The sequence below is a fragment of the Musa acuminata genome, chromosome BXJ3-6 (genome assembly GCF_036884655.1).
Source record: "Musa acuminata AAA Group cultivar baxijiao chromosome BXJ3-6, Cavendish_Baxijiao_AAA, whole genome shotgun sequence".
NCBI classification, from domain to species: Eukaryota; Viridiplantae; Streptophyta; class Magnoliopsida; order Zingiberales; family Musaceae; genus Musa; species Musa acuminata.
The window spans coordinates 22,313,427-22,337,738 of record NC_088354.1 but is presented as its reverse complement, the minus strand read 5'-3'; the positions used below and the strand labels follow the sequence as shown (position 1 = coordinate 22,337,738).

The following is a 24,312-nucleotide window of genomic DNA, read 5'->3' as shown; positions in this document are numbered from 1 at the left end:
CTAGATTGTTTGTTGAATTATAATATTATCAATTTTGAGTTAGGTTCACACCTCCTGAATGAGGATTAAATTCAAGGGGCGTGACAGCTTAGGAAAAACTTATATAGACTCAAACAAGCACCCAGACAATGGTATAAAAAGTTTGATTCCTTTATGATAAGTCAAGGGTACAATAGAACTGCATCTGATCATTACATGCTTACAAAGAAATTTTCAGATGATGATTTCATTATTCTCATGCTATATGTTGATGATATGCTGATTGTTGGCCATGTTGCTAGTAAAATTGAAAAGTTTAAAAGAGAGTTAAGTAAGTCCTTTACCATGAAAGGCTTGGGATCGACAAAACAAATACTTGATATGAAGATTCTTCGTGATAAGAAGAAAGGGAAGATCTAGCTATCTCATGAGACCTACATTGAAAAGGTTCTTGAAAGATTCAACATGAGTAAAGCTAAAGCAGTTTGTTCTCCACTTGCAGAATGTTTCAAGCTTAGTTCAAAATAATATCCTACAAATAAGAAAAAAAAAAAACATATAGAGTTCCTTACTTATTTATAGTAGACAATTTGATGTATGCTATTGTTTGTACTAGGTCAGATATAGCTCATGTAGTTGGAGTTATTAGTTGATTTCTCTCTAATCCTGGTAAAGAACATTGGGTAACAATGAAATGGATATTAAGATATCTAAGAGATACTTTCATATTATGTTTATGTTTTAGTAGTGGTGAACTTGTGCTAGAGGGGTATTTAGATGCAAATATGGCAAGTGATATTGATTCTAGGAAGCTCACTTTGGGGTTCTTGATGACTTTTGCAGGGGGAAACAGTCTCTTGGTATAGAAAGATTTTGTGGTAGAGGAAATAGAATAGGAAGAGAAAGATGTCACTTTGATAGGCATGATGAACAAAAGCAATCAAATTATGATAAAAAAAAACTACAAGAGTGGAATTCAATATCACTATTGTAAAAAGTTTGGTCACATGAACGCAGATTGTTGAAAAAGAGTAAAACAAGCAAGCAATATGGAGGAAAATGAAGAAAATAGTATATTGTTTATAACTTATTAACAAGTTAATGATATCTCAAATAATATTTAGTTTTTGGATAGTAGATGTTCTAATCATATGTCAGGCATAAGATCAATATTTAGAGATATTGATGAAACTCATACGTTGAAAGTTAAACTCAGAGAAAATAAGCAAATCCAAGTGGATTAAAAAAGAACAATTGAGATGAAGACAAGTCAAGGGAATGTAAAATATCTTGATAATGTTTTCTTTATTCTTAGATTATTACATAACTTATTGAGTGTTGGGCAATTGATAGATAATGGATATTTAATTATATATGATGATGGTTCATATACTATTAAAGATAAAAAAATATTGTTTGATTATAGTAAATGTTTACATGATGCAAAATAAGATGTTTACACTTGATGTTTCAAATATTAAAAAGTATGCTCTTGTTGCAACTCAAAAGAATGAATCTAATTTGTGGCATTTAAGATATAGACACCTTAACGTTAAGGGTTTAAGATTATTAAATAAAAAAGAAATAGTTTTCGGATTGCCTAGAATTAATACACTTGATGTATGTGAATAATACATTTATGGCAAACAAAGTAAAAAATAATTTTCTATTGGAAAGCATGGAGAGCATCTAATTGTCTTGAATTAATTTATACTAACTTATGTGGACTTATGAATACAAAATTATTTGGTGGAAGTCAATATTTTATATTGTTTATGTATAATTATAGCCACATGAGTTGGATTTATTTTCTAGAACTGAAATCTAAGGCATTTGATAATTTTAAAAAATTTAAGGCACTTATAGAAAGGCAAAGTGGTAGATGCATAAACATACTTCAAACAGATAGAGGTGGTGATTTTTTATCTAATAAGTTTAATTCTTTTTGTGAAAAAAATTATATTTATAGAGAATTGACAGTACCATAAACATCGAAGCAAAATGGCATAGTTGAACATAATAATCGAACTGTCGTTGAAATGGTAAGAAGTTTGCTTAAAGAAAAACACATTCCAAATCAGTTTTGGATAGAAGTAGTTGTAGCAGTAGTTTATTTGTTGAATATTTCACCAACAAAGGCTGTTATAAATCAAACTCCTTTTGAAGCTTAGTATGGTATGAAACCAAGTGTAAAGCATCTAAAATTTTTTTTGTTGTATTGCTTATGCTTTGGTAAACTCACAAAACCATCACAAGCTTGATGAAAAATCTAAAAAATACATCTTAATTGGTTATTCATTATAATCCAAAGCATATCGATTGTATAATCCTGTTACTGGAAAGTTATTATTAATAGAAATATTGTGTTTGATAAAAGGGTAGAATTGGGAGACCAATGAAGGTGGAACACAAATTCATATTCCAACATAACTAGACACTCTATAGAATCAAGTAACAAATCTTGCTCCAATAAGTTCCTCATCAATCTCACCTAATAGTAGTTCAAATTCTGATTCCTCATATGAAACCCCTCTAGAAAAATTTAGATCACTAACAAAAATTTATGATTCAATATTTGCTTTGTTTATTTCAGATCCTATAACTTTTGAGGAAGTAGTTGAAAAAGAGGAATGGTGAAAAGCAATAAAAGAGAAAATTAAGTCAATTGAAAAGAATGAAACCTGGGAGCAAATAGATCTACCAAAAGAAAAGAAAGTTATTAGATTAAAATGGGTGTTCAAAACAAAGTTTAATGTAAATGGAAGTATCCAAAAGCATAAAGCTTGACTTGTAGTAAAAGGATATTCACAACAACAATGTATTGATTTTGATGATACTTTTTTTTTAATTGCTAGATTAAAAATCGTGAGAACTTTATTGGCTTTAGCTACTCACTTGAGTTAGCCTGTTTATCAATTTGATGTGAAATCTAAGTTTTTTAATTAAAATTTATACGAAGAGAATTTTGTTACTCAACCTGAAGGTTTTTTTGTTAAAGGACATAAAGAAAAGGTATATAAGCTAAAGAAAACTCTTTATGGGCTTAAATAAGCTCTAAGGGCATGGTACAGTAAAATTAATTATTATTTTCATGAAAATAGATTTAAGAGGAGCAATAATAAACCTACTCTTTATCTAAAGAAGGAATATAAATATAATATTCTAATGGTTTGTCTTTATGTTGATGATATTATATATATGGTTTCATCTAACTCTTTTGTAGTAGAATTTAAAAAGTGTATGATGAATAAGTTTGAAATGTCATATCTAAGTTTACTGGATTATTTTCTTGGGTTGGAAGTGAAACAAGGATCAGGTGAAAATTTTATTTCATAAAGAAAGTATGCAATGGATCTACTCAGAAGTTTGGTTGGAGGTTTAATTTATCTAACTAATACTCAACCAGATATTACCTTCTTTATTGGTGTAGTATCTACTAGTCATAAGTGCTCTGCAAGGCAATCACGTGAGTGATGGCACGTGTGACTTGACATGCAGTTTTTTTGCTTATTATATTTTGACATTTATCACTTTATATTGCTTGTTGCATATATACATATATATATATATATATATATATATATATATATATATATATATATATATATATATATATATATATATATATATATATATATATATATATATATTGTGATGTCCTTGGATTTGTGCAATAAGAATCGGATCGTGATGAGATCACGATAATGAGACTGATTCGCCTTTAAACACACATCTTAAATAATCCTGGTCATAGGTTACTCGAGAGATACATCAAGATAACCATACCGAATAGTGTGTTGTATACACGTTCATATGATGGATGCAGTTGGTCTCATAGCTGCTCGTGTGGGGACACTAGGGATACAATACAAGTGCTCATTGGGGAATGAGTTCACTAATTGATCCACTTACGGAATGCTGAATGGTTGATGATGCTTTATTGTCAGACAACGATTTTGTAGTCCCAATAGTATATATAGTCCTTAGACTTGAGACACCAAGGATGTCTTGTATGAGTGCTCCAGTCTTTAATACTAGACTTATAGGTTTGGATGTCCCAGATCTAGCACAATTGGTCATCGGGAGTGGTAGTCAACCTTACGAGGGCTATTGAGTGTCGATAGAGGATCATTCACTCTCGGCGTCATGAGAAGAATGTCTCATGTATTCTTGCTCAGATAAATCCCTAGCTAGGGTCATTTGGATTGAGAGAGAAAGAGTTCTCCGGGAGAATTTGATTAAAGCAAGTAGAAACCGTATGGGTCTGACAGCAATATGCCTGGTATACGGTCTTTGGGACATTAGATGGATGAGGGACTATAGGTACATGGTAACTGAGGACAGACAGGTCCAATAGATTGGATTCCCCGATATCGTTTGGGGACTACGGCGTAGTGCCCTAGTACATCCGTAGTCGATGAGTCGAGTGAATTAGTATAGAGATAATAATTTATTAAGCCAGAAGGAGTTTTGATATGTATGACTCACGGCCAGCTCGATATTGGGCATAGACGATCACACACATATGGTAGGCATTGCGATGAGTAGAGGTTCAGATATGAGATATCCATCGAAGCCCCTATCTTATTGGATATCAAATAAACCCTTGAATTATTGGATCCTATGGATGAGATCCAATAATTCAAGGGTTTATTTGATATCCAATAAGATAGGGGCTTCGACGGATATCTCATATCCGAACCTCTACTCATCGCAATGCCTACCATAGATCCAATAAGAGCCCATGAGAGATTATTAGATAGAGATCCACTAATCTAATAGGCCTTGGTAGTTGGATGGAGATCCAATACCTAATAGGGGAGGATCCATTATGCTTCCTCTCCTATCTCCTCCCTCTCTCCACCTCAGAGCATGCCTAGAGTTTTGAGGAGCATCATCGCAGCCCTACTGTGTGGATCACCGCTAGAGATGAGGGCGCTTGACCTCCTTCACCCTCTCCTAGAGATCTGTATGGATTCAGGGATATACGATCTCCCTAGGTAACACAATCTATCTCATATGTGGTTTTCTATTTAGTTAATTTTTGCGCACCAATCTTCACACGACGATGAACATATCTTTGGGAATTAATAATTTTATTTTATGTTCTTCCGCTACGTATATAATGTCACCCCCAAGATTTCCTAACAGTATCCAGTTTTATGCATAGCCCAAGCAAACATCAACTCGGAGTTGTTAAAAGAATTCTACATTATATTGCTGGAACTACATATTATGGTATTTGGTATTCTCATAATTTTAAATATAAATTATTTAGTTTCACTGATAGTGATTGGATAAGAGATTTAGATGATAGAAAGAGTATTTCAGGTAATATTTTTAGCCTCGGATTAAGGGTTATATATTGGAGTTCAAAAAAGCAAGCAACAACTACGTTATTGAAATGGGAAGCGGAATATGTAGCCACAACATCAACAACTTGTCAAGTAATATGGCTTAAAAGACTTATAGAAGATCTTCATCAAGAACAAAAAGAAGCAACAGAAATATTTTGTGACCACAAAGCCACAATTGCAATGACGAAGAATCCAACATTTTATGGAAGAACGAAACATACAGAGATACGCTATCATTTCATCTGGGATCTTGTAGCAAATAGAGCCATAGAAATGAAGCATTGTGGAACAAATGAACAATTTACGAATATCCTCACCATGTCGCTTCCAGTTCAAAAATATATTTATTTCATATTGCAAATCAATGTATGTAACTATGAATAAGGGAGAGTATTGAGAATTGATTCATAGTAGTTATCTAGGTACTTATCGTGTTCTAGGTAGTTATAAGCATGTTCTAAGTAGTGACCTATGATCTAGAAGTTATAGGGTAGTTCTTACACCTAACTCAATCATGAGTGACATGATGAAGTAAGGTAGTTACCTCTAGGTCCTATAAATGGGACAAGTAAGATAGAACGTGTGTACTTGGGAATATATTGTAAGTGTTCTTGTATTACCTCTTATTTAAATATAAAAAAATTCTTTTAATTACATCATATTATTCTGTTTTACTTGGGAATATCATTTCCTTGCTCCTTCATCCAACAAAAACATCATAATATAATGTCTATGGATATTAGTCTTGAGACCAATAGCATCAAAGCATATTCACATATGGATCCTCCTGTGAGGTACAAGATCATCGCTATTGAGCTACAACCAACAGTTAATAGATGAATCAACAAGCGTACCATTAATTCGTGGCGCCATCCGCCCTCGCCTTCTTGAGCGCGCACATGGCAGGAATGCGATAGAAACCCTATCTTGGAGGTGGAAGTAAGGCGGACTTAAGACATGAGCTTGTTGTGTAACCGTTATTATTAAATATTGTATTTAATAATAATGTAATCGTTCTCATTAAGATTCATAATTCATTATAATCAATTTCTTCATTTATTATATTTTAAATATTTCGGTTTTTTATTCTAAATGTAACCATTATTATTAAATATTTAATATCATTAAGTTCTTCATTATGGTCCAAACGTTACAAATTTTAATTAATTCTTGAACATATGAGTTGGTGATAATAAATGTTTTTGATGGGAGAACATCTATATATATGAGGATTTTGGTCCTTGGGCTCAATCATCTCTTTGAAGTCAAAAGGATTTCCTACACCATCTAAAGCGAGAGTTCTGAGCCGAGAAGTGCCAAAGTTCAAGAAGAAACCTTTGTAGAAATTCTTGACAACAATGGCTGGAGGTATGCTATTTCGTTTCCGCATCAGTTTTTATTGTATTTCTATTATAATGATTTAGAAACATAAGTTGGTATCTAAGAATTTCTTACATTTGGTATCAGAGCCGATTGACCTCTACCTTGATATGAAAGAGTTTTCATTTTTATGCCATGAAAATGATTTGATTTTGGTTTCTTCTTGGAAACTTCTTGATATATTTTATTGAAAATCATGAGGAAATATCATTTTCAACATTTTTAGTCGGTAAAATGCTCATATTACGTATGCATATTTAGTTATATAAAATTATGCTTATGAGTCAATTTTTTATGTTTAAAATATCTAGTGATCCATATAATCTTAATTAATCAAGAATTAGCCACAACATCCTTAATTAATTAAAATTATATATAAAGTTAAAATAAGGATCACATAAGTAATTAGACATCATATTGTGACTGATTATATTTCATATAATAATAATTATCCCACAGGATCTTTTATTATATTTAATATAATTAATCAGGATAAAATATCAGATTATTTTCATAATTTACCCACATGGATTATAAATTTGAATATAATTTGATAGTTTTACCATAAAGGCCATTTGAATCTATTTGAATTAAGAATTTAGCCCACAAGCAATTTTTATGTTATGAGATTCATATTTTTTAGCATGTTTCACATTGGTAAAACATGCAATTTAGACTATTAAGTTTCAAATTTTGACATAAGCATGTTTGATTTTACGTAGTTTCTTAAACTGTTAATTTCTCTAATATTCGATGTGATATTCCCGAACTTAATGGTGATAACTATAAGATATGGAAGGAGAGGTTTCTCCTCCATTTAGGGTGGATGGATATTGATTATGCTATTAGGAAAGACGAACCACCTATAGTCATTAATACCAACACTTCAACTGAGATCACGTTATATGAGCGATAGGAGTGATCCAATCGGCTTAGCGTGATGTTTATCAAAACTAAGATAACTGCTGGCATACGTGGTTCTATTGACCAGCATGAAAATGTCCGAGACTTGCTAAAAGCTATCGATGAACAATTCATCACTTCGGATAAGGCACTAGCAAGTACCCTAATAATGAAATTCTCATCCCTTAGACTCACCAACATAAATTCTCATCCCTTGTATGAAATTCTCATTCACATGAGCACATAATGCAAATGTGAGATATTACGGCTCAACTTAAGAAACTTGTGGTTAATATATCAGAATCCTTCCTCATGTGGTAAGTAAGTTAAAATTGTGAGATCAGATAGAGGTGGAGAATATTATGGTAGATATACTGAAAATGGACAAACACCTAGTCCTTTTGCTAAGTTTCTTCAAAAACATGGGATTGTTGCCCAATACACTATGCCTGGTTCTCCAGACCAGAATGGTGTTGCAGAAAAAAGAAACTAAACAAAATTAGACATGATGCAGAGTATGCTTAGCAACTCCAATCTTCCTAAGTTCTTGTGGACTGAAGCACTAAAGACGGTTGTGTATATATTAAACAGAGTTCCAGCCAAGACTATCCAAAAGACACCATTTGAATTATGGAAAATTTGGAAACTGAGTTTGAGACATATGCGCGTTTGGGGATGTATGTCTAAAATCATGATATATAATTCATAAGAGAAGAAACTGGACCCGAGGACTATTAGTGGTAATTTCATTGCATATGCCGAAAAGTCCAAAGGTTACAAGTTCTATTGTCCATCTCACACAACTAGGATTGTGGAATCAAGAAACGCTAAATTTCTTGAGGATGATGTGATTAGTGGGAGCAATCATTTTAGGAATATAGTTTCCGCACATGATCATATAGAATCTCAACCTTCCACATCAAATGATAGATTGGTTATAGTTCATAGCACTCCTCAAGTACAAATTAGTGCTGAACAACCAATCATTGAAATTCCATAAGTTATTGATAATATTCTAATAGATCAAGCAGTTCAGGAATTACAACAAGCTCTTGAACGACTAGTTGAACCATAAGTTCCTTAGGGAACTATTGATACAACATTAAAAAGATCTACTAGAAATAAAAGATTAGCAATTCATAGTGATTATATTGTATATCTACAAGAATCTGACTATAATATTGGAGCCAAAAATGATCCTGAAACATTTTCACAAGCCATGAGTTGCAAAGAGTCAAATTTGTGGCATGATACTATGAAAGAAGAGATGAATTCCATGATGAGCAATGGAGTATGAGATCTTGTAGAGTTGCCTAATGAAGCAAAGGCTATTGGTTACAAATAGGTCTTTAAAACTAAGAAAGATTCATTAGGCAACATTGAGAGATACAATGCAAGACTTGTTGCAAAGGGATTTACTCAAAAAGAGGGAATCGATTATACAGAGACGTTTTCTCCTGTATCTAAGAAATATTCTCTACATATTATTTTAGCATTAGTTGCTCATTTTGACCTTGAGTTGCAACAAATGGATGTGAAAATGACATTTCTTAATGGAGATCTAAAGGAAAAGGTTTATATGAAACAACATGAAGGTTTCTCCTCTAGTATCGGTGAACACTTGGTTTAAAGCTTAAGAAGTCTATATACGGCTTAAAACAAGCCTCCCGCCAATGGTATTTTAAATTCTATGAAGTGATTTCTTCATTTGGATTTGTTGAAAATCCTATGGATCAATGCATATACCAGAAGGTTAGTAAGAGTAAAATATGTTTCCTTGTTTTATACGTAGATGATATTTTGCTTGCAACCAACGATAAGGGTTTGCTGCATAAGGTGAAATAATTCCTTTCTAAAAATTTTGACATGAAGGATATAGGTGAAGCATCTTATGCCATTGACATTAAGATCCATAGAGATAGACCTCGAGATATTTTAGGTCTATCACAAGAAACCTATATCGATAAACTTTTAAAAAGATTTCGGATGAAGGATTGTTCACAAAGTGTTGCTCCCATTGTGAAAGGTGATAAGTTCAATTTGAACCAATGCCCAAAGAAAAACTTTGAAAGGGAATCAATGAAAAACATCCCATATGCTTCTGCCGTAGGAAGCCTTATGTATGCTCAAGTCTGTACTAGACCTGATATTGCATTTATTGTGGGGATACTAGGTCGATATCAAAGTAATCTAGGTATGGACCACTAGAGAGCTGCAAAGAAAGTGATGAGGTATCTACAATGAACCAAAGATTACATGCTTATGTATTAGACACACAAACAATCTAGATGTGATTGGTTACTCAGATTCAGACTTCACCGGTTGTGTTGATTCTCGTAAATCAATATCATGTTATATTTTTATGATGGTTGGTGGAGCTATTTCTTGGAGAAGCACCAAGCAAACCTTGATTGCTACTTCTACAATGGAAGCTAAGTTTGTCTCCTGTTTTGAGGCTATATCGCATGGTTTATGGCTTAATAGTTTAATTTCTGGGCTTAGAGTCATAGATTCTATTTCTAGGCCATTAAGAATTTTCTATGATAATTCAACTGTTGTTTTTATGGCTAAAAAAATAAAAGTCGAAGTCGAAGTAAATACATCGACATTAAGTATTTAGCCATAAGAGAACGTGTAAAAGAAAAGAAAGTGGTCATTGAGCATATTAGCACTGAATTGATGATTGCTAATCCTTTGACTAAAGGCATGCCACCTCTGAAATTCAAGGATCATGTAGAGAAATTGAGACTTGGTTCCACTTTGTAATTGCATTGAAACTCTTATATATTGTGAAATTTTCTCATTCATGTGCACATTATGTTGAGAAAATATATTATTACTGAACCAAGAATAAACATAAGGTTTATTCATTAAGTAATATTACCACATTAAGATTAAGAAACTAAATACATCGTAATACTCGCTCTTAGAGGACTTATCGCTATGATTCATGTATTTATTTTTTAAGAAAGTTGTTCGAGAAAAATTAATTCAAATTATTAAGCTAAACATATGGATCAAGTGGGAGAATGTAACCGTTATTATTAAATATCATATTTAATAATAATGTAACCGTTCTTATTAAGATTCATAATTCATTATAATCAATTTCTTTATTTATTATATTTTAAATATTTTAATTTTTTATTCTTAATATAACTATTATTATTAAATATTTAATATCATTAAGTTCTTAATTATGGTCCAAACGTTACAAATTTGAATTAATTCTTGAACGTTATGAGTTGGTGATAATAAATGTTCTTGATGGGAGAACATCTATATATATATATATATATATATATGAGGATTTTGGTCCCTATGCTTAATCATCTATAAAGCGAGAGTTCTGAGTCGAGAAATACGAAAGTTTAAGAATAAATTTCTACGTAAATCCTTGACAATAATGACCGAAGGTATGCTATTTTATTTTCAAATTAGTTTTTATTTTATTTCTATTATAATGATTTAGAAACGGTATCGAAGAATTTCGGAGGCGGCGTTCCGCGAAGCAACATGCTTTTGTACACGGTGAAGCAAAATGGCGCCCACGTGAGACGCACAACTCGTGTTCACGAGATGTGTGCGTTTAGAATATTTTAAGATTCTGTGCAGTGACAAAACTACCCCTTTACATGTGACTCGTGATGGGCCGATCTCATGTTAATAATAGTTATCAGAAGGAATGTGTTTCTCGTGCCTAAGCATTTGCCCTACCACTTCCACCGTCTTCCTTTTCCATAAATTGACCCTATCCTCGATCCACTTCAGCTCCATAAGCCGCAGCCGCAGCCGCAGCCGCAGCAATGTCTTCCCCGGCTCTCTCCTTTCCATTCTTCCTCCTCCTCATATCCTCCTCCACGCTTCTGGTTGCGTCCATGGACTGTAATAAGGGCGACCGTGAAGCCCTCCTTAAGATCAAGGAGGGCCTCGGCAACCCTCCCCAGCTCTCGACGTGGATCCCCGCCACCAACTGCTGCGCGTGGGATAACCTCTACTGCGACGACACCGGCCGCGTGTACAATGTCTACATCTACAATGCCGATGTCACCGCTGCACTCCCCGTGGCCTTCGGCGACCTCTCCGCCCTCCAGAGCCTCTCCCTGCAGGACATGCCGGGGCTCACCGGCCCCATCCCTCGCTCCTTCGCCAAACTCTCACAACTCTACCTCCTATCGATCTCCAACACCTCCATCACCGGTCCCGTCCCGGACTTCCTCACGAGTACTAACCTCAGCGCCCTCACCCTCCCCAGCAACAAGCTCTCCGGACCCATCCCACCCGCGCTGAGCCGCCTCCCTTACCTCCGCTACGTGGACCTCAGCCACAACATGCTCTCCGGTCCGATACCGCAGGGGCTGCTGCACGGAGAGTACCAGTTCCTGATACTCTCCAACAACCGGCTGACGGGGGCGATCCCCAGCTCCTACGGCAAAGGAGACGTGAACACCATCGACCTGGGGCACAACCGGCTCACCGGCTACCCGTCGTTCCTGTTCGACAGAACGAGGCCGACGGTCAAGCTCGACCTGTCGTGGAACGAGCTGGCGTTCGACATCACCAAGGCGGCGCTGCCATGGCACCTGGAGTACCTGGATCTAAGCCACAACCGGATCAGGGGCGGGGTCCCCAAGTCTCTCAAGGACCTGTACAAGCTTCTGGTGCTCAACCTCACCTACAACGAACTCTGCGGGGAGATCCCGACGGGGCGAGCGATGGCATATCACGGCGCCGAGTGCTATCTCCATAACAAGTGCCTCTGCGGGACACCACTCCCACCCTGCCGCCACTGAGCTTGCTACGGTAGGCACAGTTGTTAGCATCTTCTATTATCTATCTACTTTTGGGCCAATGACGATGTCTGCGCGTCTTGAAATGAGTAAGCAAACGCATGCTTTTTTATCTGCTAATGAAGAAAGAAGGAGCAGCAATTCAAGGATGTGTGTAAGCTTAGAACCGTGTTGACCGATGGTCAAATACATTCATCAGTTACGCGTCCTTCAATAGTTTACCTGTCGATGAGGTACAGCTTGCTGGTCAAAAGAATCCAAAGTCAATGAGACAGTCTCCTTGGTAGACTTCCTGTATATCCACGTTGTGGCCACCAATGCCGATGTGGAAAGTACACGTGAAGGTTCCTCCATTTGCGGATCAAAAAGTGAGATGCAACGTCACCTTCTTTATCGCCCCCCAAATGTTTTGGATATCATAAAAAGAAGATACATCATAAATCATAATTTCAACTAATATTAACTTGCGCTGACAGAAATTAACTACAATAATAAGATTTTAGTTTTTGAAAAGATTATATATATATATTGTACTTAAAATATTTGTTCGATAGGAATATCATTTAATAATATATATATATATATATATATATATATATATATTTGCAGCAGAATATTATTATGTGGAGCCCTCATAAATTATTTGGACTGCACGTATGCGACAAAGCTGCATGGCGAGCCACGTGGGAGGCTGACCAAGTCAAACACCAGCCGCCATTCGACATGCAAACATTACATCGATTAAACGACATAATTAATTACTTAGTGCGTATCAAACGTGCTTGTAATTCAATTTCCTCATCAACATAATACGCCCTAATTGATATTTATTGATTTGATAAATATAATTGTTATTAATACTGAATAGTACAGACATTGCTTGGTTTCTGGGTGTTGTGCTGGCTTCACACTTTATGAAATTTGTAATTACATCATCAATGATGATGTTATTACACCATGGAGTTATAATTTCGGGAATAGAAAGTAGTTGAAGGAGAGGTGGAGGATGGATTAGCTTTCCATCACACTTGATTAGCTAAGCATTATTAGCGAAAGGGATTTGGGCTAAATTATAATAGGAATATTTGTGATCAATAAGAGCATGTGGTTGCACAAAATCCGGCACATCATGAGGTCAAGTCTTGAGCTCTAAAACTAAATCAAGTGGCACTTAACTTAAAGAAGGAAAAGAAAACATTTTAAGAAAATTAATATTAAGATAAATAAAGAAACAAAAGGATTTAACCCCAACAAAGTTGGTTTTAATGTGTGTGTGTGTGAATATATATATATATATATATATATATCACCAACAAGGCCCAACAGTTTCTGATATGGTGAGCAGAATCCACTTGATTTGGTCCACCCATCACAGTACAATTAGGACAGAATTCTGCTTACAGATCACTTCCCTCTATTCCCTTGTCTCATGGACTGGTAAAGGCTTCTTTGATCCTATATTTTCATTGTTTATCTCAATTTTCATTGCTTTTTATTTATTGTGACTCCAATCTAATGATATAAATTACTCACAATTAAGTGCTTAATAATGAACTATGGTAATATAAATAATATCCATAGATGTATAGTTTTGGGCTCTGAAGCAAGTGAGATGTCACCACGCTTCTCTTCTCTCTCTCTCTTCTATTCCTTCTTTTGTGCTCTGCAGCATCCTCTGCTGGTTCAGTGGTTTCTCTCTCAGTGAATCTTTTCTTCTTCTTTCTTCGAGTCTAATCCTGTTTCTTCCTTTTGTGATGCAAGGCTTGACTGATTCATCCAGTGATCGGTACCTGAACCACTAAATCTTGCTGCTTTTGCTTCTGCTGCGTTAAAAATTTGATCTTTTTTCTAGCCTTCTTCCCTTGTTTTGTTTCTCAGGTATCGGGTCGGAGCAAATGGGATTTCCTTGGTCAACGGAGATGCGGCTTTGCTTGTGTAAGGTCAGTTGTGAAGATTGAATCTTCTCATCCTGAAACATCTTTCTTGCTCCTGTTTTGGGATTTCGTGTTGTAAAGATCGTAGCTTTTTTGCTTGTGACTGCTATCTGTAGCAAATCCTTTTGGGGTGTCTTCAAATTGTAGAGCTGTCGTTGTGTTTTTCCTGAAATTCCAGATCATGCACTCTATGCAATCTTGAAAAGCTCAGGTCATTTCTCGATCGTTTTCCTTCAGGATTAAATGTTCTTCAAAACAAGGGCAATCTTGTCAGTAATGATTTGCAATCTGTCTTTCGATCAAGAAAGCGATTGCTTTTGTCTTTCTTGTTGATCTTTTTGAGGAGATCCTACCGGTTATTTGCTTTTGATGGTTTGCTTTTCTGAACATCTAAAACCCCCAGTTCATAGCCTTCACTGGATCTAATCGTTCGAGTAATCTGGTCTCGTCTTGAAGCATCAGTCTTTCCAAAAATCATGTGGTATTTGGAATTAGTTGCATGCTTAATATTTGATGGTTTGCTTTTCTGAACATCTAAAACCCCCAGTTCATAGCCTTCACTGGATCTAATCGTTCGAGTAATCTGGTCTCGTCTTGAAGCATCAGTCTTTCCAAAAATCATGTGGTATTTGGAATTAGTTGCATGCTTAATATTTGATGGTTTGCTTTTCTGAACATCTAAAACCCCCAGTTCATAGCCTTCACTGGATCTAATCGTTCGAGTAATCTGGTCTCGTCTTGAAGCATCAGTCTTTCCAAAAATCATATGGTATTTGGAATTAGTTGCATGCTTAATATTTGAGTTCTCTTACCTTATAACCATTTCCTAGATCATTTTGGTGAACAAAATACCTTCAGCTCTTTTCTCTTTATTTTATTTTGCTTTTCTGAAATTTCGCTCAGATTACGAGGTTCTTAACTACTGTGGCAACTAACAATGAATCTTTCCTTTTACTGTTCTCTTTGTTGAATCATTTAGTAGCTTAGGATTTTGGATTCATTTGTTTAGCAGCTTAGAACCTTTTACAGATTTAGTCCACATGATAAAGCTTTTCAGTACATTATCTCGTGGATATGCAGTCAATCATGAAATTTGCAGTGTTTGGAACTAACTTTTCCCAATCTCATTTCCTATAATTGCCGGTACATGTGACTGTTCAAGTTGTTTTGATCGTCTATCTGTGGGTTAATGGGAAGAGGCAGAGGAAAGGGGAAGAAATTGACAGCGGTCACAAGTCATGAGGATCTGGAGAATGGTATTGAAGATCCCCTTCCTGCATATAGGAGGAGGGGAAGGCTGCAGAAGCCCATGAAGGATGACATCGGCGAAGATGATGCCGAGAAGAATGAAGGCGGGGCAGATGATACGAAAATTACTGTGACAAGCAAAGAGCTTAAGGGTTCGACGGTGCAGAAGGGGAGGAAGAGGAAGAGGAGTTCACTAGTAAAAGACAAGTCTGATTCGGTTTCAGAGGAGAATGGTGATGAATTGAAACCAAAAAATGAAGAGTCAACTGGGTCCAATGGTTTTCGGCATAATGGAAACCGACGGAAGAGCAAACCTCACCGGGCTGCCGAGGCATGAGTCCTGTGCAAGCCAGTTTTGCAGCTTGCTATTATTGTGACTCTTGTTGCCATTACAAAACCGGACATGGTGAACACTTTGAATCCTTTGCAGTTGACTCTTTTGCTCCTAGTTTCCATCTTTTTCTCCTCTGTTCTTCATGAGCAAACTAAACAGGAAGCTTGGGACTAGATATACCACTTCCTGATCTTTGTTCGCATCCAAGTGCTGTAAAAATATCTTTTCTTTTATTTTGTTTCAGAGGAAGAGCTGCGTGCATAACATTTTCTTATCTGTTACTCGTGCCATTTCTTTTACTAACTTTGCCATGCAACATTCAAATACCTCCTATTGTAGACATTTCTTGTCTTCCTTGATTGCTTTTAGTTGCGGTTCTCTGTGGTTCTTATTTGTTAAAATCATCTGTTTTGACTTCTCTAATTATATGTTCTCACTCGGTAGACTCTTGTTGATATATGTATGCTCTCGAACAATCATTGTGATTGAACCTCAAGTTTCCTGTGGATTGACTCGAATTGTATCTATCTTCTTGCGTTATCTTTTGGTGTATGTATACAATTTGGGTGAACCATGAAGATAATTCATGGCCACATGTGTTACAATATTTTTATTATATTCATTCTTTTCCGGCTCCAAGGGTGGTAGCCCTCTTTAGTTGTCTGAATTTGGTGACCTTTTGTTGCATTTTATATTCACTATTTCGTTTATTGGTTTTCAAATTAAATGCTTTTCCTCCTGTGTATGTATGTCCACGCATTGTCTGTCTTTAAATTAGTGACATGAACAAATTGTTGAATTGCTTGTAATCTGTAATTATAATATGTAGTAAAAGCATAGCTCTGACATCTTACTGCAGTTTTGCTTGCAATTCTGATTCTAGTATGCTTTTCTTTCAAGTTGTAAAGTTGTCAATTCTGGAAAAAGCATATCTTGATATCTTCATTGTTCCTTATTTTCTCCAGATTTCCTAATCTCCAGCCAATTATAACTCCAACAAGTGTCAGACATAACACTTTTGTAGGAATTTTTCTTTCCAACTCTTAATTGGTGCACTAGACATAAAGTTATTCAAAATTTTTCGATGCATTTGTTGTAAAGATAATTCATTTGAGGACTGTTAAATTGTCTGATAGGAGTAGTAGCGAACCAAGCATGTCAAATATTTACATCCTTCTCTAGTTGATGTCTCTCAGTTTTAATTGTAAATGGTTCTTTGATTCCTAATTGGGCTGTGTTTTGCTTGTCTTATATTTAAATTATTTTGTCCATTCATGTGAATAATTAATTACATGTGCAGCGGTTGTGCCATTATGTCATGGACAAACTTAGAAACAGGATATTTGATGTAATGCTTATGTATGTCCGTGTCTTTTGGTATGTTCATTCTTTGCCTAGCATGTAGAGGGACAGCCGAAGACTTAATAGTCTCATTTTAGTTGGGTTTGGTGGCCGTTTTAGGCTTGTAAATAGAGGTTGTGTCATGTTGACACTTGTGAGGGATTTTCGGTCTGTAGTGGACCATTTTGACCCTTTGTTGTGTAACTATTCAGAGCTTGTAAAGTCTGTTTATAATTTGCATTGTCTATGAAGTGTTTCCTGGAATGTTTGCTTGTGGATCCCGAGTGAGGCATTTTCTCTAACCCGTTTTCTCTTTTATGGGTCCTAAGGGACCATAGGAGGCTGACCTTTGCGGACGGACACGCAAGGGTGCCGCACGACTTAGGCAAAACCAGCTAAGTCCGTGACAGATGATACCAGAGCAGGACAAGCACTCATAGAAATACTTAGCATGCAAACGTGGGGGACCTAGCGGGGCTGCGTTGAGGGCAATCAACACACGCACGACCGTTTGGGGGAAAACGGGCATGGAGATATAGGGAAAAGGAGTCGCTCGGAGGAGCGGGCATCTGAGATTGACATTCAGCGGAATGGCCAACCCTTCGCGCAAGAGGCACCACGAGAACAAGCAAGCTTGGAAGAATGCGGAGCGCACAAAGGTTGGGATGGTTGAGTTTGAGCTACGGCTCAACGTTGACAACTATACTTGATGGTGCTCAAGGCAAGCGAGGCGCTTGGTAAAGGATGAGACCATGCAAGGTGGAATGAGTTGCTCAGCGACCGAAAGAGTTGTGCAAAGCTCACAGAGGTGAGGGGAATTGCTAACTCAAAGAATTCGGTACTCATACATTGGCTTGTATGCGGACGATGGAATGTTCGCGGCCATCCCAAGGCGATCGAAACTCGGCACCATGGAGCATTGAAACTTTCTCTTCGGCATGTGAAGGATACGTCCGTAGGAGGCTGAAGTGTGCAACGAGTTCAACATGTTGCTAGGCCTTGAGTGGTGCAGCGGGGGCTGTATTGATGTGGAGTCGCAATCTAGCAAGTGTGTTTGCAGGAGGCAGAACAATGCACAGTTTGTTCAGCAAATCGGAGTAGTCCAAGGGGATGGTGATCTCCGAAACGAAGAGAGATATTGCTCCAACGGGACAGTTATCCAGGAGGGATAAGTCCCGGCTCTCCAGAGGGAGAATCATGTGGGACGGACCTCACATATTGAGGAGTACCTCAACAAACAACAACTCCACGAAGCTTAATGGACTGAGCAAGCGGCGAGGAGTCGTCGCATGATCTCGCTCGAGAGAATGCATTGGTGGATGCATTGCGAGATCAAGTGGGGGAGCGACCCAAAGCAACACAAATGAAGGCACACTTGGAGTCGATATGGAGATCGGACTCAAGGGAGGGCTGACCCGTGGAATGGTGGGCGCGAGGGCCACCATCAACTCAATGCAAAAACGAGGAGCGGAGCAACTTGGGTGTAACTTGGCGAAGTACCCAAGCCGCATGAAGGGAGCCAGCATAGAAGATGGAACATGGAGCGAAGGCATAGTGCTTTCCTTGGACAGAGGTCAAGGACATGAACTCTTGCAGAGGCAAGAGCAAGATCATGTTGTTCCATGGATCCTTCATTCTGACGGAGTAGACTCATCTTGCATGGTGCCAAAGACGAAGGGAGCTTCTGGGCACATACACCTTATCTCGGAGAAGCATTTGATGGAGGAACTAAGGCGACTCAATTTGCGGAGGCAAAGTTGGGTTCAGAAGGCCTTGGCACGGGGCAAGAGGATTCAGAGGCGGGTACTCTTGAAGAATATGCCACAGTGTTGCCATGAAGGAAGCGGTGCGCAGCGGAAATTGTGCTGGTAGGGGCAGAGACCCAGGATCCAGACAATGGTGCACTAATTGCAGCGAAGTCGGGGGACTTCGGGAGCTACTAGGCGACGGACTGTCCTAGAGCGTTGCTTCATCTAGGTGTGACCCAAGAGTGGGTGGATGAAGGTCGATTGCCAAAGGAGCGAACAAAATTGAAGGTGGAAGAGACCCTGCGATGTATTGGCAGAGGCCACACATGGAGGGATCACAATTCGAGTTCATCACACAAGGATCAAAATGCAATAAATATGTCACCAGGAGGTGACATGGTGCAGCGGATCGTGGTGGAACAGTTCGTGGCAATGCGATACACATGAGAAAGTCCCGTGATGGACTAGATCATACGGAGGTATGATCGGGAGCTACTGGAAGCTCCACTTCGGTGAACAACACGACGGAAAGAAGGGCTATGGATTCAAGGAGTGAAGGCCATGGTACCACAGAGGCGGGTTTTCCGTGCGTGCATCGAATTTTGCATCGAATGAAAGCTTTGGTCATCAGCATATGGGGGCTGTGTTCCACCAAGGGAAAAGTTCGAATGCAAGTACCAGTGAGTCCTAGGGGAGGGACTTGATCATGCAGAGGTATGATTAAAGCAGTTAGAGAGTTGGACTGCTCAAGAGCCCATATTCGCTTAAGGGAGCCTGACAAGTCAGAGGACAAGGTCGAGTAAGCGAACATTGCTACCAAGGAAGCTAAGGAGAACAGAATCAGTACAAATCCTACAACGTGATGGCAGAGGCCATGCATGAGAGTTGCAGTCTGTCTTTCCATCAACCAAAGGGAGCTACTTGGAGAACACAGAGGTGTTGAAGCAGGGGGTCAAAAGGGGCGAGGAAGCGACGATGAGTCCAGAGGGACTTAGCTACCCAAAATCAAGCATAAGTTAGAATGGAGGTGGACTCGGAGGAGTGCCACAGAGACATATCTACTGATCGTGAAGAAAAGGGATGCAGATGCGAGGTGACGGATAGTAGGGCCATGGGCATGGTAGCGCCATGGTACCACAGAGGTGGGACTTCCGTGAAAGTCATTGATCCCTTGCTCTCATGGAGGGAGAGCGCTTGGTCGTGAAAGGGACCGAGGAGGTGGAGCATGCAAAGGCAAACTCCAAGTACCGAGACAAGGCTGAAGGGCAGAGGCCAAGGAACTTCGTAAGACCTGTGTCAACGAGCTTTTCATCAAGATAGCCGAAAGTGAAGGACTTCGGGTCATGCAAGAGTGCACGACCAAGGAACGAAGCAGGCTGTACGCGGTGTTGTACCTTTGCTACTCAGTGGAGTAGGCGGTAGGGTTGATGGAGAAGACGGTACAATCTCAGAGGCAACCAAATCTATTAGAGAATTACTCCAAGTTGGGGTGAAAACTTCCTGCATTCCAAAAGTTCGATGGCATTGAGAAGGTGAATCACAGTAACTGACTCAACGCAAGGAGTGCAAACACTTCAAGTGCTTCAGAAGTGTGAGCAAAGAGCAGGTGAAGGCCAGTAACCAGCTCGATGCATGGAGTACAACCTCGAGGAGGCGGGCGAAGTCAAGTAACCTTTGCCTTTTCAACCCTTAAGAGAATGGGCGAAACTGAGTACCCTAATTCTCTTATCTATCCAGTAGAGGAGCTCTGCACAGGTTCAAAGACCCTTCGAAGATATTAGAAGACAATAGTTGTCAAATCCTCACCATTGGTGATCAGTGCTATTGAGAGTAGAATATCCACCTCATTTCCCAACAGAATGTCAATCGAAAGCGGAAGTGATGTGAATCTATTTGGAAGTGACAACTAAGTGAAAAAAGAGTTGATGAGCAAATTTTGTGGAGGAAGGACCAAAAACTTTAAAAGTTTGCGAGTCAATGCTCATTAAAGCTCCAACAAGCATCCACCCAGTTCAAGCAGTATGAGGCATCTGAAAGACTGGCGCATAGTAAGGATGATCTTTTCCTTCATCTAGAGGATCCGTAGGAATCAACAATGATCAATACAACTCAGCCAACCCCACACCAGAGTCAGAGTCATTGGTGAGTTGAAGCAGCATGGCGGATCAAAGATTCGACTACTCAAAAACAGCAGCGGAGAGCAGCTGGGAGCCAAGAGGCACATTGCAGCCGGAGCAGAAAATTGAAGACTTAGCAAAGGCGAGGAGTTGCAGTGTTCACAAAGGCTTTGGCAAGGACGTCGAATGAATAAGTAGGGGAGAATGTCACGGACAAACTTCGAAATAGGATGTTTGATGTAATGCTTATGTATGTCCGTGTCTTTTGATATGTTCATTCTTTGCCTAGCATGTAGAGGGACAGCCGAAGGCTTAATAGTCCCATTTTAGTTGGGTTTGGTGACCGTTTTAGGCTTGTAAATAAATGTTGTGTCATGTTGACACTTGTGAGGGATTTTCGGTCTGTAGTGGACCATTTTGACCCTTTGTTGTGTAACTGTTTAGAGCTTGTAAAGTCTGTTTGTAATTTGCATTGTCTATGAAGTGTTTCCTGGAATGTTTGCTTGTGGATCCCGAGTGAGGCATTTTCTCTAACCTGTTTTCTCTTTTATGAGTCCTAAGGGACCATGGGAGGCTTCGGGGAGGCTGATCTTTGCGGACGGACACGCAAGGGTGCCGCACGACTTAGGCAAAACCAGCTAAGTCCGTGACAGTTAGGCAACGAAACTTTTCCTCATTATTAGAATCTCTGGAAAGATGAGGAGAGCTATTGATGTTTCTGTTAAGAAAGAGTTTAGGATAGTGATCTGATTGGGGCTTTATGCAATTTTTAATTTCCTGCAATTTTGTGGAATTCAAACATGTTTAAGAAAACAGAAAGATTTGGATACAGAATGAGATCTACATTCATGTATGAACTATGGTCAAATGTGATCTTAAGGAGAAATATAAATCGTGCAAATCGGAATCTGTAGCAAACACTGTAAATGCTAATGTGTACTGAAATAAAGACTTTGCAGATAATGTGTTGTAAAAGAGATGATGCACAGACTATATTTTCGACATAGAGATCTGAAACTGTTCAGTCCTACCTGTTGGAAAGAATAAAAGACAAGAAGAATTATTGAAGAAGCTTTATTGAAGAAGCTTTAATGCATTAACATGTTTCTCTCCTATTTATACAGATTTGGAGGGAAGATTTCCCTCAACAGAATAGAGGATTTTCGTCGTATAGATGGGGAAATCTTATCTGCTATCATGCCCCCGCAAGATGGTGCTCCTGTCAAGGATACCAATCTTGGATCGATGAAAAACAAACAGTTTACAAGCTAGAGGCTTTGTGAGTAGAGCAAGAGCAGATCGCTACTGCTATTGTTGCTATTGCTGCGGTTGCGATAGCGACGACGAGTAGAGGTGCAGCAGAGGAGGTAGCTACAAGCAGCAGAGGTGTAATAGAAGAGAAAGTTGTAGCAGAGGTGCAGTAGAGGAGAAAGCTGCAGCAGTGGTGCAATAGAGGAGGAAACTACAGTAGAGGTGCAGCAGAGGAGAAAGCTGCAGCGATGCTATAGTAGAGGAGAAAGCTGCAACAGAGGTGCAATAGAGGAGAAAGCTACAGTAGAGGAGCAGTAATGCTATAACAGAGAAGAAAGCTGTAGCAGAGGTGGAAAAACCTGGTTAGTGCAAGCAACGCCGGTAAAGAAGAAGGCCCCATGGAGGAGAAGAGGGAAGGAGCGGGCAAGGGATGTGGTGAATGGCAAGCTTCGATGACCATAGAGCCTCGCTCGACTCACCTGCTCTGATACCATGTTGGAAAAAATAAAAGACAAGAAGAATTATTGAAGAAGCTTTATTGAAAAAAGCTTGAATACATTAACATGTTTCTCTCCTATTTATATAGATTAGGAGAGAAGATTTCCCTCAACAGAATAGAGGATTTTTCTCGTATAGTTGGGGAAATCTTATCTGCTATCACTACCATCTACGGTGTCATGAATGTTACCTTTGCTGTGATCGCGGAGTAGGATTCTACACACATTTGAGCGGCAAAGGACAACTAGAGATTGCGATAAGTGGCACTAAGCATATGGACATGGTAGAAGGTGAGGAAGTCAATGTATGCAGTCACATGGAGAGGCAGAAAAAACCTAGAAAGTCACACATCAAATTGCCAGATGAAGCTGCCCTAGGCAACCTTTTTTATTTTTGTTTTTTGTTATTTGTTCTTGTTCCTTCCTCCACTCTTCATCTCCTCTTGTGTACAGTTCCTTGGACGATTAAACTCTTGGTTCGATGGTGCATATGATCCTGGATAATCATTCTGTGAGTTTTACTAGATGTGTAGTGATTTTGCAATGGCAGGTTGATGGACTTGCATAGAAAGGCAGGCAAAATGTTCCTTGGGAAGGAAGGATTGTGTGTAACTTGCAAGGCTTTTTCAGTGAGAAAGAGAAGCTCGTCGTCGTCATCATCATCGGAAGGACTGATCCTGCCACCAACATGGGAACAATGTCAAATCTGACCAACTCGAAAGCTGCAAGACATTCTTGCAACATGATCACGAAAGGTTGGTTCATTACTGATGCATCAGTTTGTATCACTTGTGATGTTGATCAGCTGGTAAGGGTGATTTGCCCTGCATATGTTGCTTCTTTTGAAAAGATTATATGGCTTCATATAAGTTAAATTTATGTTGTAACTCCAGAAAGTTGAAATGTTTTCATGTGTCTATTACAGAGCAGTGATTGTATACTTGGGTTTTTTGTTTATACATGAATAATATTAGATTGTATAAAAGAAGAAGACTTGGTATAATATATATATATATATATATATATATATATATATTGTATACCAACAAGTTGACATGGTCTCGTAATGTATTATTCTACTCTACTGCTACATGATTGTGCATTTGATTCAGTGAGATAGATACATTGAGTCATAAGTTCTTGTGTGTTCCTCCAGCATTTTCTACCCAAAGTTACACATGTTGTTGGGTTGCCAATCGTATCGTCGGTTACTTTTATTCTATTACAAATAGCAGCAATCCTGTTGGGTGGTGTGCCAATTGATAACAGAGACATTTCCTCTGATAATAAAGAGAGATTTCCTCTGATAATAAAGAGATAGATCTCTTCAAGGAGACGAGAAAATCTTGCTGCTCAAGGAATCATTTTTTAAATAGACACCGTATGATATTAATTGGAATGGGCTTCTCTTCAATTGCATAGCAGACATCATA

At 38.3% G+C, this 24,312-nt stretch overlaps 1 protein-coding gene and 1 long non-coding RNA gene across 2 annotated transcripts; both read left to right on the top strand.

The window, feature by feature from the left end:
• The first annotated feature begins 11,383 nt into the window (after positions 1 to 11,383).
• LOC135640779 (polygalacturonase inhibitor 1-like) lies at positions 11,384 to 12,721 on the top strand. Its single transcript, XM_065155513.1, has one exon. It carries the CDS (start codon positions 11,426 to 11,428, stop codon positions 12,410 to 12,412), a length of 987 nt encoding a protein of 328 aa, XP_065011585.1. The 5' UTR covers positions 11,384 to 11,425; the 3' UTR covers positions 12,413 to 12,721.
• A 1,215-nt stretch (positions 12,722 to 13,936) lies between these two features.
• On the top strand, positions 13,937 to 23,796 carry LOC103988780 (uncharacterized). Its single transcript, XR_671978.3, has 3 exons — positions 13,937 to 14,195; positions 14,288 to 14,349; positions 23,430 to 23,796. It is a non-coding gene; the product is annotated as an uncharacterized LOC103988780 (long non-coding RNA).
• Positions 23,797 to 24,312: the final 516 nt, after the last annotated feature.